We start from the raw sequence: 15,442 nt of genomic DNA on the forward strand, positions 1-15,442 counted from the left end.
GTGACACCAGTGTGTTTGGGAGGCAGGGGACGCTCTCTGTACTTTTGCTGTGACAAGCTATTGCAGATACACAGCTGCAAGGACATGAAGTCAACCTAAACAAGTATAGATGACCTAAAGATTTAATGTAGATATTATTCTTTGCCAGATCTACCTATTTTTTTATTTTTCTTTAAATTCACTATAGGTACAATTGAAATGGCTGAAAACAGCTCTGGTTTGCAGTTGGGACAAGCTGTTGATTGTAAAGAAGTGGATGTAGACAACAAGAAGGTATTTTTTTTTTTTTTGCTTTGGGGGTGTTTTGCACCATCCCTTTTTTTTTTTTTTTTTTTGTTTTTTACACATCACTTTTCTTCTAGGAAGCAGTAATGACTGATAATCAGGTCAAGGTCTCTATTTCACCTGATGGAGTGGGTACCGAAGGAACTGACGTAGAAAATATTTCTAAGGAGACAGACAAAATCAAGGTATCATTTTATATTTTTAAAAAATTATTTTGTTCCTTATGTTAAAGGTAATCTGTCATATGACTCATGCTGCTCAAAACAGTCAGCATGAATTGCATTCTAGCTTGACGATTGTATCCAGGTTTACTTTTTCTTTGCAGTGTTTCAAAGCTTCACAGAAAATATACCATATTTTTTTGATTATAAGACACTTTTTTGTTTGAAAAATGGGGGTGCATTTTATAATCCAGATATAGCTTAGCGGGTGGTGTATCTGGGTCACAGGAGGCATGGTTTCTGCTGAAGGAAGTGAGCGAGTGCAACGTTGGGCAGTGCTGCAGGTAGGAGGGGGGGGTGTCGGGCGCACGAGGTTGGTGCCATTGATTTTCAGGCAGTCAAAGGAATGGTGTTAAGGAAAATGTCTGCAGAGGCAGTGCTCTCACAGATTGAGTTATCTGCTCTCTGCTGCCATTTTCATTAAGCCCGTCACTTCCACTGGTGGGCGATTAATGTCGCACGCCTCATGCCGGCGACATGCCCCATGCTTGAGCCTGCAGCGTTGTGCCCCCGCTAACTTCCTTCAGCAGGGACCCTGCCTCCTGTGACGTCGCTCCATTGCGCCCCCCTCTCTCCTTGGTAAGCTACATTGACTATAAAATGGACATTGAGATTATAAGACAGTCCCCAAAAATATATATTTTATTTAAATTTGGGGTTCATTTTATAATCTGGTGCAGCTTAAAACCCTCAAAAATAGAATTATTCTTACCGTTAATTCAGTTTCTAGGAACCTTCCATGACAGCATATGGAGGTTGTCTCCACACCCTAATGGGGACAGGAAGCACAAAGAGGTTAAAAGCCCCTCAACAAAACAAAGCACTGGCAGTGTGCAGAGCTGTGGAGTTGGAGTCTGTATAAAACTGGACCGACTGACTCCTAGAATATATAATGAATTGGATAAATTTGTTTAATATAGAAAGAACATATCTATATTCAATCATAATTAAAAGCCTGATGTTCACATTGTACTATTGGCCATGACTAATTAGCCGTACTTTACTAGGTGTTTCGAGAGTCTTCAGAAATCCAAGTGATACAGACCTTTGAATCCTTAGATGCTGTAGCACAAGCTATTACTGATTTTGAAGAGAGCACAACATCAAATTTCATTGTTTTAGAAAAACAAAAAAACTTTGGAGATGAAGGTATGTGTTTTAAACTAAAATTACATAATTTATTAAATGAATTGTGTTAGTATGATGTTTGACGTTCATTTATGCACATTGCATATTTTTATTTTATGTAAACATAGTAAAGTTACTTAATTTTTAGGTTGTGTGGGTGGAAACACCTTTGCTATTTTCTTTTTATTTTTTTTTTTCCCTTTCTTTCAAAAACCATAACTTATTTATTTTTATTTTTCCATCAATATAGCCAAATGAGGGCTTGCAGGACGAGTTGTAGTTTTGAATGACATCATTTATTTAACCATATAGTGTACAGAAAAGCGTTAAATTTCCAAGTACGGTTAAATTGCCCAAAAAAGTCAATTTCACAACTTTTTTTTTTATTATAAAAATCTGTCTACAATCTTCACTATATGGTAAAACTGATGTGACTGTATGATGCCTCAGGTCGGTACGTGTTCGTAGATACCAAACGTTTACTTTATGTAAGTGGTGGTAAAAATACCAAAGTTTTTAACACAATCACAACCAAGGATGTATATATACGTCCTTGGCCATGTCCCGCCCCCTCACGCTCTCAGATGGCATCATCACCCACATCTCAGCTGATCTGATCAGCTAACATGTGTAGCTAACAGCACCGATCTGATCAGCGATCGGATTTGTGCTGTTAATCCTTTGGATCGTGTTGGCAATCACTGTCGGGGATCGCACCGTTCCCCATAGGCTGTTACCTCGACCAACTGGGGTCCTGTGATCTCCCCGGATGCTGTCTGCAATAGCTTCCTGCCAGCAAAGTCTGAGTGACGTTGCCGCCAGAAAAGGATCATTTCTCTTGTGTACAGACGTGCAGTAGCTAATCTGAACATAAGAGAAGCGATCGTAGTCTGCAACGCTGAGGTCCCCTAGGGGCCAGTGTAACAAAGAAAAAATCAAATTTTTTTACAGATATGAAAAAAAATAATAATTTCAAATGCCCCCCTTTTGCCCCATTGAAAATAAATATTAAATACACATTTTGGTCAGAAATGCCCGATCTATCAAAGTATAAAATCAATTCATCAGATCTGTAAACTGCGGAGCGGAAAAAAAAACGCCTAAACTTCCAGGGTTTTTTTTTGGTCACTTCAACATTGCAATACAATGCAATAATGGGCGATCAAAACATCGGATGTACTCAAAAATGGTATCGTTAGAAGCGTCAGCTCAAGCCGCAAAAAATAAGAAATCACCCTCATCCTGAAAAATGAGAACGCTACGGGTCACCGAAATTGGCGCAAAAGTGTAATTATTTTTCTTTAAAAACTTCATTTTTTTTCCACCACTTACATAACAGTAAAAGCAGGGGCGTGACGGGACCCGGATGTACAGGGGCCCGCCCAGCGCCCGCCGATCCCAGCTCCTGTTTAATTTTTTTTTCCCAGCCAAGACATTTTCCAAGTTTGCGTTCCGACACTCCGTATTTTTGAGGATGCGTTTTCACTGCAAAGCGGATCCTCAGAAAGAATGAACAATTATTTTTGCGCTTTTGAGGATGTGTTTTCCATTGCCCACATTGTAGTATGGGCTCAAAAAAAGCACATCCTGAATAGCGCACTGGTGTGAATGGTGATGTGTTTTTTTTTTTTGTTTTTTTTTTTTTAGAAAAGCACATCTGTTTTGCGGATCCTCAAAAAAACGCAGCGCAAATGCAGCATGTGAATGTAGCCTTCGATTGCGCTGTCCTTGTTTGACGTCTTGATCTAAGGGGTTAAGAGGTGTGGGTTTATCTCCTATGCACCCACAACTGTTAGCTACACATATCAGCTGATCAGATCAGCCAGTATGTGCAGGGAATGATGTGAGCCAGCATAAAAGGGAGGGAGGCAACCTAGTATGTACCCAGTACGTCACAGGTCGTAGAGGTGTTAACAGAATATCTCCTTGGGTGTTTCATGTGTTTTGTGACTAGTTCCCATTGTTTCTTTTATTGTTACTACTGATCAGACTTGTGGAGGTTCAGGTTCTGGTGGCTCAGCTTGACTTCTTACGCACCTTTCGCATCAGCGTTTTGAGCCTTTTACGGCAGATCTGGCAGCTTTGTCGCATAATGGGTCACTTGTGGCAAGCCCCATTCATTCCCTATAGGACTTGCGGTTTTGCCGGGTCCGGCACTTGCAGCAATTAAAAACGCTGCTAGCGTTTTTGTTTTTAACTTGCCGCAAGTGCCGGATTTGCCGTATCTGGCAAAACTGCAATTGCCGCACCCGACCACAAGTCCCATAGGGAATGAATGGGGCTTGCCGCAAGTGACCTGTAATGCGGCAAGGCTGCCAGATCTGCTGCAAAAGGCTCAAAACGCTGATGTGAAATCAGCCTTACAAAGTTCTGTTCTGCAACCAAATTTGACCTGAACCTCATTGAAAGTCACTGATTGGGTCGTTCGGCTCTTTGCCCACACAAAGCCTGCCATAAGCGAAACACGGGGGGAGGGAGGGCAAGGCTTTGTAATTTTTTTATTTTTTTTTGGTACACACTACATCCGATCACTCTTATTTTACCCTCAAAGCAGCAGATCAAACACTGCAATTGGCTCGCACTGAGTGTACCCGCAGCAAGCGATGCCCACTCCTGTGATTTGCATACTTAAAGCACCGGAACTCTGAACACAGTACCAAACACAGACTTCCCCAAACTTTTCTAACACCAAACTATAAAAGTCCAGTTCACTCATCCCTAATTGTTCCCATTTCAAATTTCTCACTTTTTCAGATTAACTTGGTGCCAGTAGGCACGTGTATCCTTTTGAGAAGTAGCTGTTTTTTTCTTTTTTTTCTTTAAGTATATTTCTCAGTGTCAGCCTTGTAGATGGCAGAGCGTGGTTACTTGTCTCCCAATGACTGATTTTCCAGTAAGTTCACAAACTTATCCATATAAATGTTTTAAAACTTGTATTGTTTTAGCTTTTAGACCTTCTTCTAAAATCTCAATACATTGGCACGGTCCACGAGTTAAAAATGTGTCTCTACTTGAATATACCGGAGTACCTTTTGGCATTGCTGGAAGAAAAGTGTTATGCTGCCATCTTGGAAAGGATTTGGCTCTTCCACAAAAAAAGCGATATGTCCAGGCGACACATCAAAAACAGGTACAATTAAATTTGTATTATAAAGTAGTTCAACTTATTATATTGGCTCTTTACTAATCCTGATGATATACTGGTTAAAATTTCAGAGTGCACCTAGTTAGCAATATCCTAAATCTATCTGTTATATAGATATTATTGCACATTGTGCATCATAGGTGTGCGGGTTTCATAACACGGTCATGGAAATAAGACATTACAAATCTTGTCCTATAACTCCAGTACAAGTACCTGCCTTGTTACATAAATACTGTATCAATCCAAACTTCCTTTATAGTTATTGCCTCAGAACTAAACTTAGTATGTAAAAGCTGTATCTTAACCAAGCGCAATAACTAAATATCCTACCACAACAAAATTCTGAAAACATACAGAAGTCAGCTCCCCACTTCCATGAGTGCACGCATCATGCTGTGAGGCATGTTCCAGATGCAAATAGATATGTCTTTCCGCAACAAAACATCAGATTTTTTAAATCCTTTTTTGCTTGATGGATTGTGACTGAATTGTTGTAATTCAGCTCATGGCTTAAAGTTTTTTAGATTTTAATGGATCTACAATGCTGGATTTATCGTTATTTACAGCCCAATATTGTTCCCAAAATAAGTCTAATAGACAGATTACCAAGGTTCAGTTCTCAGAATAGGGAACAAAGTTCATTACCTAATTTCCTTCACAGAAGTTACCCTGATACAAAAAAAAATGGTGTACCCAAAAATGAGGTTAGGCCATAATTACGCTAGCATAAGCATTCACAGCTCATGAATATAGTGTTAGATCCATGGTCTGTGCAAATATGCAGCACCAAGGTGTGTGTTCTCATTTTATTATATATATTTTAGTATAATATATACAAATTTTTTTGACTTTCGATATAGATGTCTTCATTAGATTTTATATTTATGTACTAAAATAGATTATGTAATAAAAATGTAAATATAGTGTTACAATTTTATAGATGTATGTCTTTTTTAATGACTAAAAATGTTTAAAACACTACACACATATATTTGCCAGTCAACTTCCTATGAACGAGAAGAACCCTGACAGTCTGTCCAAAATCACTGAGAACTATGCATTGTCACGTGGTGGCTGTGTTTGTACCACAGTTGTGTGCGCTCCTGTACTGTGCAGATGCATATGACTAGGCCTGGATGAATGGACACAACACTCACCAGACCTTACCCAGATGCAGTTTCTTTTTTGGAGTTATCAAAGATTAGAGGTTGTCCAGTACCATAACTTTTTTTTTTTTGTTCAGAAATCTTGCTATTATGTGCCTCTCCATTATTTTATTTTAGCAATATTATCTTTTGATCATGCTCTAACAATACATCCTCATTGCTGATAAATCTCTGATGGGGTTAATTGACATCTTCCTCCCCTGACTTTCTGCTTCTATTACTACAATTTCCATCATGCATTGCACTGGCCTGTGAGGCAACTCACTCAAAACTCCACCGAAACCACTCCTTCCCGTATCTTCATCCTGCTGCATCTTAGTCCTGCTTCACATGTCTATGTATCCAGTACGTGTGGTGTCCATTTTCACAAGTTCTGGAGACACGTTCACACGCATACGAATTAAAATCAATGAGGATCTTCATAGCTGTATATTTTTACAGACCATGTCCCTGTTAACCATGCACGTGTCCATGTGATCCACACGGAGACAAGTCAGTTTTTTTTGCAACTAGCACAGATGACACACCGCACACAAATGTGATCCGTGTGACATCTGTCTGACACATAACGTAACAAATACATGATAAAGAAATGAATGGTTTGTGTAAAAGATGTGCAGAGATAGATAAATGATGATGTATAGAGATGTTCTGCTGTAGGAGGCCATCTGACATCCTATGGGCCTAATTTTGCTTAATTCTGTATAGAGTATCACATGCACAGCTACCCACGCTTATAGTCACACCAGTCCTACTCCGTGGATTATGGTACAGTGGCATAATCTATGGTAGCTAGACCCCTCTAGTCTTCATTTCAGGTGAATTAACAGCTTGGCGTTACCTTTATTTTTCATGTGTAAGCAGTGGTGCGGCCATTTTTCCAAAGTCTCCCAGGAGCAGTTTTTTACACATGACAAAGCCAGGCTTCATGTTCCTCAAACTAGTATGAGCAACCTGTGTGGCCTAAATATATTTGCGTCGCTGCCGGGTCCGTGGAGTCTTCTCGCGTCGCTGCCGGGTCCGTGGAGTCTTCTCGCGTCGCTGCCGGGTCCGTGGAGTCTTCTCGCGTCGCTGCCGGGTCCGTGGAGTCTTCTCGCGTCACTGCCGGGTCCGTGGAGTCTTCTCGCGTCACTGCCGGGTCTGTGGAGTCTTCTCGCGTCGCTGCCGGGTCCGTGGAGTCTTCTCGCGTCGCTGCCGGGTCCGTGGAGTCTTCTCGCGTCGCTGCCGGGTCCGTGGAGTCTTCTCGCGTCGCTGCCGGGTCCGTGGAGTCTTCTCGCGTCGCTGCCGGGTCCGTGGAGTCTTCTCGCGTCGCTGCCGGGTCCGTGGAGTCTTCTCGCGTCGCTGCCGGGTCCGTGGAGTCTTCTCGCGTCGCTGCCGGGTCCGTGGAGTCTTCTCGCGTCGCTGCCGGGTCCAGGTGGCAGAACCTTCCCAGATGACCATTTAAAGGGAACCTGTCAGGTCGTTTTTTACTCCCTAACCTATCACTACCTGTCCCTGCACCTTCCTTTTTCACAGCCAATATAGGGCAGTTTTAGGTCAGACGAAGATGGTTAGGGATGTGCTAGGAAGGTGCAGGGGACAGGTAGTGATAGGTTAGGGGGTAAAAACGACCTGACAGGTTCCTGTTAATAACCTTAGTGATGGCAGCTGAGGCTGTAAGAGCAGGGATGTCTGCACATGGTGTTCATACTCCATACTAAATAAATCAAGATGTTTTGATAGTTTCATTTTTTGCCAAATTTACATACTAGCAAGATGTCTATCATTCCACCACTTTTCTTCTTGGGTCTCATTCACAGTGATCTTTTTTGATCCGTTTTGTTTTGTTTTTTTTCCTCCTTGGAAAACTGCACCAAAAACGGATCAGTCACTGCGTCTGCCAGCAAAGTGAATGTGATTTTCAATTTGCCGTGCAGACGTCAGCGTTGTTGACTGCTGTATTAGTGGCGCAGAAAGTGCATCCACAAAATGAGCGTCAATTACTGCTCCATTTTTCTGCTGCGCTTTCTTCATTATACATAAAAAAAAAAAAAAAAAAAAAAAACAACAACACAGATTGGTATTCACACAGTCCCTTTGATGTTTTTTTTTTTTTTATTTTATTTTTTTTTTTTTACTGCACTTTCCACGCGACAAACGTTCAGTGGACCTGGCCATGTGACTGTCAGGTGACCTGTTACTGTGCAAAACCTGGAAACAACTCATCGCTGGACACCGGACATTGGGGAAGGTAATAAAGTGTCTGCCTGTGTCCTCCCTGCCCTTTATGGATTAGTACTGCATTTTTGCTTTGAAAAAGCAAAAGTGCAGCATTAATAAAATGGAGCAAAAAAGCAACACAGACGCATGATGCATTTGATGCTTTTTTTCCAAAAATGATCTGTTTTTTGATGCAGAAACTGCACCAAAAACGGAGCACAAACGCTCTGTTTGAACTAATTCAAGGTTGCGTTTTGTATTTAACTACAACTCTCTAAAATGAACATTGTTAATATCACATTGTTAATATCACAAAATTAAAAAAAAAAATGGTACCAGGTGTCATCTTGTCTTGATTATTTTTTTTTTATTCTTATTTTTTCTTTCTCAAATTAGCTGTGAAACATGACAACTCCTTAATGTGATTCGTCTCTACAGATTTTGATATAAAGATGTTTTGGGCTCCTCTTAGTCTTTCGACTTACAAGACAAACTTTCCATTCAACTTCCTGCTTTGACATTGTAGAGCAAGAGCGAACCTGTCCACCCGCAATACTATGGCTACAACATACTTTAGAACAAATGACGTTTTAATCAACGCTTCATCTGTGGGCTTAGTCTCCTATATCAATGGCACACATTTGTAGAATGATTGAACTCTTGCTAGCCGGGTTGTTTTTTTAATTGAAAAAAACAATAAAACATGATGATCATCAGATTGTGCCGGAATAATGTTAATACATACATACACCACAGCAAAAATATGGAATCAGGGCAAAATGCTCCAGATCATAAACTCAATTTAGATAATCAGACTCCAAATTAAAACTACACCTTTATAAACAGATAACAGAATTATTAATGTATACTGACCACATAGTACACTTCAAAGTTCATAAATACTACACACCATGTCCAGAATAATACATGCCGACCCCTCATATACTCAGTACATTTGATATATAACATTAAACCTTTATAAATGATAAACAAGACACACAATCTGAACTTGCATCGTAGTTAAGTCTTCTTTGTCTCTGGTTCCGGATGGCAATATGTCTGACGTCCATGTTATGACCTGGTGTGCGGTGGGCAAGCTGTTCAATTACAGTGGAAACACCATTCACTCAGTCAAATCTGCTTGTCCTACATCTTCCTGCCCTCTTCCTACAAAGTTTCTTTGAGATGACCACACTACAATCAGCACAGTACATCAGATTGCACTACAATCAATTATGGATCCACTTAATATGAAGATGATATATAAAAAGGTAATGACATTTATAAGCATACTATTACTGTTTGTTATTTAAAGGTAAGCTGTCATCATGATTTCTAATGCTATTTACAGACCTGCAGGTTTGATGTGCAGTCAAATTGCGTTACAAGTCATGTGTTACCCATAATGCATCTACACATTAGCCTATTTACATCTATTACATACTGAAAATGTACTGCTCTAGATAAACATCCTATATGGGTACTTCCGTGTACGGTTTTAAAATTTATGCTTTTAGTTTATGTAACATTTATCATGGTTTTTCCAAAAATTATGAATTCACCCCCCCCCCTTTCCTCCTCCCTGAAGAATGCCTTACCTCCTAGTGGCCACCAACAATAACAAAAGGTCATGTATTCCCCCAATGTCACATGAGAGAATTTGGATATTTTGTCTTTGAAAATATTTTGGTTTTAATCTTTGTAAAATTTCCATGCTCTTCCTGCAGACTGGTGATCATGGTTACATAAAATGTAGAAAGCTAATCCAGGCCACTAAAAAAATGGATTGTCCTGCCAAAATATATGTATATCATATCATAAGATATCCGGATTTTCAGGTATGTAACAAAGTTGATGTGTAACCTCCTCCCAATAAACAAATTTTACATTGTGTTTTAATTAATTCCTTGCACCACATTTATAATTTGACATATTTGTGGCTGAGTGTGTCTTGTTTTCTCAAAGCTTTATTTTTTATAGTTACAATTTTGAGCCACATTTTAGTCCATTTATCTTTTTTTTTTTAATGCTGAGCACTGCTTGATGCCTCAACTATTAGTTTCTAATATGTGAATGTTCCTTTTAACTTTTTTATAAAATGGCTTAGTTTCACAAAATAGTCAAGAGAAAGGAAACTACATCTATGTATTTTTCTTTTTTTTTTTGTTTTTTTAGATCACAAGAAACACAGCTTGGCACAAAAGAATGGCATCTAAAAAAATGAATCAAGAGATTACAAAAGACAACAAAGTTTTACACTGTTATGTTGTTCAGTTTCCAAAACTGTCAGAGCATAGAAACCACCCTATAGCTGGAGAGGTAATGGATTGTGTTTCAAAACATGTTGACAATTGGAGGTTAGATCACCGATTCAACCCACCTTTATCAAAAAATGTCCATATTGTCTTTAAAAACTTTTTATATCATAATATGGATTATTATTCATAACTATCTAATGGGTGGTTCCCTTTCACCAATTTGGTCGCCATTTACTATAGTACCTGTGTTAAACAATATCTACAGTGCTAGAGCGGATGAGCTGTGTGATTGGCTGCCGTGTTCTTCATGTAATTCTACATCTGTCATTCTTTCTACATTGCACATAATTATCCTTTTAGATTTATTTGGCTTCCAAATAAAGTATATTAAATGGACATACTTATAATGTGCCAACACAAGTGGCCCTCATAAGTCTACCTCTTGCTAAAAAATTCATATCACTTAATGGATCACTTTATTGTGCTTTAATAAAGCAAACTGGACATTTTAAGTCGCTTCACGTGCCTACCTCAACCGCCACAGTGTGACTGTGTATAATATACATGTATATATGTGTCTCTATCTCTATCCTGACTGCGCATGCATGACGCTCAGTCTGGCTCCAGACAGAAGCAGGCATGGACCCTTTACAGGTAAGAGGAGTGTATGGCACTGGAGATCGCGGTATGCGTAGACACAACGCATACTGCGATCTCTGGCGCCATACTGACATACTTACCTGACCGGGAGGAGCGTTGCCACGGTGCCTCTCTTCTGGCCGGAGACCGGGGGCAGGAGTGAGGTGTTGGATTGGTGCATGCGCATAGCGCTATCCAGCACCATTTTACTGAAGACACATTTGCAGTGTTCAGCAAAATGGCGCCGGACAGCGCTGTGCTCCGGTGCCGCACTCCTCCCCCGGCCTGCGGCAGAACAGGACGCTGCAGCGCTGGAGCACAGGGAAGAAAGGTGAATATAAGTGTGTTTTTTTTTTTTTTTTTTTGTGTACAGCGTGAAAGGGATGAGGGGGCCACACATACCGGGATTGGGGTGTGAGGGGGGCCACGCATACCGGGATTGGGGGATGAGGGGTGCCACGCATACCGGGATAGGATGGTGGAGACAGGAGGGGGGCAGCACATACCAGCATGGGAGACCATATACCAATAAAAATGCTCGCCACCCGGGCGTAGAAGGGTTCAATTGTTAGTACTGTATATATTATATTATTGTGGCGGTTGAGGTAGGCACGTGAAGCGACTTAAAATGTCCAGTTTGCTTTATTAAAGCACCATAAAGTGATCCCCAAACAATAAAAAATAAAAAGGGTTTCTTTGCAGTAAGACAGGATACACAGTCCTAACAATGGCATTTCAAGGTTAAAGCAGCACACAAAAAAACATGGAGCATGACACCGCGGAATTCTTACCTCTACAAATACAGATAATGAATTTCACTTGGAGTTTGTCCACCATATCACACCCCAGGCTGTGGATTTGTGAGTAGTCAGACCCAACCATCTCTGACTGCTCAGTAACCTATCTGACACTTTCTAGCTAGCTTAAATCAGATGATAACCATCTGATCCATATCTTCCATCTGTATGTAAGTTAATATGAGATTTTGTTGTGTTTACTTTAATTCTGGATTCGATATAAAGTTTGTTTTTTATATGACTGATAAAAAAAATGTTGTAATTATTTTTTAGGTAGCTAATATCCGTGAAAAAATCGACCCAAGAGTTGTGGACAAAATTTTGGAGCTTTACCAGAGTGGTATTCGTAAAAAAAGAGATATCAAAAAACTCGTGGAGCATTTTGTCGTTCAAGAGCTCTTCACAGGGCTTGATCTTCCACAATCCTCAAGACGAAGATATTATCCCACGTTGAAGGACATCACAAATATAATGGGTCGAACTTCTAAAGGGACCACTACCTCTGTGTTTGACCAAAGCAAGGTATTGGATTTGGTTTCTAAGTGGCAACAAGAAGATAATAGAGCCAGCATTTATTGTCGTCCTCATTCTGTAAAGGGGGAAGACCAAGATGAGCAAAAATTTCTTTTGTGCTATCAAAGACACTGGCAAAAAAGACTCCTTTCAACCTATGGTAATAGTATTACACTGCTTGATGCCACTTACAGGACAACAAGATATGCACTACCTTTATATTTTCTTTGTGTACGCACAAATGTGTGCTATACTGTGGTAGCTGCTTTTGTGGTTCAACAGGAACGGACTGAATATATCATAGAAGCTTTGAAAATGATTAAGGACTGGAATCCAACTTGGAACCCATCTTGTTTCATGCTTGACTTTTGCTTAGAAGAAATAAATGCCATCGCACAAGTATTTGCAGGTAATTTTAAGATAAAAAAAACTTTATAAAAGGTTATCTTTTAACATCCCAAGCATTTGTCACTAACATTATTTACACAAGACCTTACACTTATCACTCTAATCCCTACATTTTTATATAAATATTTTTTTTTGCTTCCCGTAGTATTTGGATTGAGAAGAGTGTTACAGTCCTTGAAAGATGCGTGTGGATGCACTCACTTTTCAGCAACATCCATCACTAATGGAACAGGAGGCAGGGCTGCAGTTACTTTATGTAGTTTATTGTATCTGAGGACATCCAGGATCCATGTTGATAGAAGCTGCGGGAGAGGCCAGTACTGTGCCATCTTTTGTTTTTATAGCTTCTAACTGTGAAACATTACTTCTTCAGGGACCAGACATACAAGTCAGTGACATCAGCACTAGTCCACAGGTTCTATCACCACCCTCAAACAAACTATTATCACAGGATGTTTCTAGTGTCACTGATTGCTTTTATCTACGCTCCTTTTGACTTCATTTGAGGGTGGTGACAGAAGCAGATTGTTGGTGCTGTTCTCACCTCTGACACCTTCCTTCACCCAAGATGCAGGACTAGAGATGGGCGAGCCTTTGGAAGCTCGATGTCACATGTTGTCTGCTCCGCAGTCCACGTGAATTGCTCCACGCGTGACACTCTAATTCGGTTCGTCGAACTTGCACTATTCGATGAACAGTTCGCCGAGCTTCTGAATCCCATTGAAAACAAAAGGAGGCAAAATCAAGGGTCTACAAAACACATTATAATGGGCACAAAAGCTGCCAAACACAGCTCAAATTTGGGACAGACACAAGGAAAAGTGCCATCTATTTTCCAGAGTTAAAATTTTCATCATTATGCATGCATGGAAAAGGCCTGGCCCAGTATTTCAAGCTTCAGATGTAGGCATGGTGCTCAGCCCTGCTAAATACAGGAAACAGACAAGGAAACCCCCAAAACGAGTCTCCACATTTCAAAAAATTAGGGCCAGGTACCACCAAAATGGCATCAAGTGGCCCACAATAAAATTTGGAGAATGGCAATATCAATGCAGCATACTGAAAAGTAAATTGTCTACTCAGAGCAGTCCACTACTGGGGTGGAAAAGTCCTTGGAGATCTATGACTTCATCTTGATGAAAGTTAGGTGGTCTACACTTTCAGGGGACAGTCGGATGTGCTTATCCGTCAGGATGTCGCCAGCAGCGCTGAAGACATGTTCTGAAAAAATGCTTGCTGCCGGACATGACAAAACCTCCAAGGCATGACTGGCAAGCTCAGGACATTCTTCCATTTTTTTGAAGCCCAAAATGCAAAAGGGTCCAACTTCTCCCTTCCTGCCAATGGCATGGATATTGAACTCTAGATACTCCTGCACCATCCTCTCCAATCGTTCACTACGTGTCAAAATTGTACTCATTTATACTGGTGGATAGGCTGGTTGAAAAAATTGGTGAAACGTTTCCAAGAAATTGCTGACACAAACATTAGCAGAAGCAATGTATGGTGACGACTCAACGTCCCCCCGGTTTGTTAGTGTAGATTTGTCATGCGTACGGTGTCCCTCAGTACTGTGTTGGGGAAAATCAGTCCTAAGATTGTATACAAGCAGCTTTTTTTTTTTTTTTTTGGCTACTCCAGCATGCGTCCCTGTCCAGGGCAGGAAGTATCTGTCTAAACTTACTGTTGAACCGCGGATCCAACAGTGTCGCAAGCCATTATTTGTCGTTAATTCAAATCCTAACAATACGGGCATCATATTGCAGATAGTGCAGCAAGAAGGCGCTCATGTGTCTGTGTACATGAGGCTCAAGTCCTTGTGTTGCGGAGAGAGAACATTTCCACTTGCTTCCTCCGTTCTCTCCCGCCAACCTGGGACAACAGAAAGGGAAATCATTTCTTCCTTATCTCCTGACTGTTCTGTGCCCAACACCTCTTCATCCTCATCTTCCTCCATTTGTTCCTCAGCTCCTGCATCTTCACCACCAGTTTGTCTGGTACCATTAGCTCCTCTGTCGCTCTACTCCACCTTGACATGCCACCTGGCTGTGTGACTAGAGTCCGGACCTTTTGAGATCTTCATCCCCTTTCCACGTCCTCCTATTCTTGCTCCTCCTCTTCCTGTGGTACCACCACCTCATCCTGTAGATTTTTCCAAGTTTTCTCCAGCATGTAGATGAGTGGAACAGTGATGTTGATGACTGCATCGTCAGTGCTAACCATCTTGGTAGCCATTTCGAAACTGTGAAGGAGGGTGCAGAGGTCCTTGTTCTGTGCCCACTCTGGAACATTCATTTGCACCACATTCAGCTTGCTTTGAGTCACTATACGCATCTTTACTATGCCAGGGCTTGTCGCTGCTGCCACAGTCGCTGCAACATGTGCAGAGTGGAATTGCACTGTGTTGGCATATTGCATATGAAACGGTTAACCGGTTGTCCAAAAGACCTCTGTAGCGATGCTAGTAGATGAGCCGTGGGGTGAGAATGGCGGAAGTGAGCACACAGCGACCGTGCCTTGTGAAGCAGCTCATCCAGGCCGGCATAGTGGCGTAGGAATTGCTGGACAAGGTTGAGGATGTGAGCAAGGCATGAGTGTAGAGCCACCACCAGGTTTGCACACTGCCTTCCCTGGCTCCAGGTTTAGCAAAGACATCCATTGGTCAAACTCGGCTTGCATAGCC

The 15,442-nt window shown here is 41.0% G+C and overlaps 1 protein-coding gene and 1 long non-coding RNA gene across 3 annotated transcripts in view; one reads left to right on the forward strand and one right to left on the reverse strand.

Annotated features, from left to right (window-relative positions):
* Positions 1 to 885: 885 nt before the first annotated feature.
* The window catches only part of LOC141271757 (uncharacterized), a 30,848-nt gene continuing 16,291 nt past the window's right edge, over positions 886 to 15,442 (reverse strand). The window contains exon 3 of the long non-coding RNA XR_012321931.1: positions 886 to 1,275. This is a non-coding gene — a long non-coding RNA (uncharacterized lncRNA). The remainder of the gene's footprint in view (positions 1,276 to 15,442) is intronic.
* LOC141271754 (uncharacterized) overlaps positions 4,627 to 15,442 on the forward strand; it is a 28,240-nt gene continuing 17,424 nt past the window's right edge. Inside the window, exons 1-6 of one of the 2 annotated variants that reach the window (XM_073681857.1) lie at positions 4,712 to 4,764; positions 8,090 to 8,175; positions 8,541 to 9,415; positions 9,872 to 9,982; positions 10,320 to 10,463; positions 12,112 to 12,760. In XM_073681857.1, the coding sequence (XP_073537958.1) occupies positions 9,380 to 9,415; positions 9,872 to 9,982; positions 10,320 to 10,463; positions 12,112 to 12,760 (940 nt within the window). In that variant the 5' untranslated portion in view covers positions 4,712 to 4,764; positions 8,090 to 8,175; positions 8,541 to 9,379. Of the gene's footprint in view, positions 4,765 to 8,089; positions 8,176 to 8,540; positions 9,416 to 9,871; positions 9,983 to 10,319; positions 10,464 to 12,111; positions 12,761 to 15,442 lie in introns of both variants that reach the window. The other variant, XM_073681858.1, reaches the window with a different exon arrangement.

Source organism: Phyllobates terribilis, unplaced genomic scaffold (assembly GCF_046119375.1).
Source record: "Phyllobates terribilis strain yellow unplaced genomic scaffold, ASM4611937v1 Scaffold_5__5_contigs__length_657084704, whole genome shotgun sequence".
In the NCBI taxonomy this organism is placed as follows: Eukaryota; Metazoa; Chordata; class Amphibia; order Anura; family Dendrobatidae; genus Phyllobates; species Phyllobates terribilis.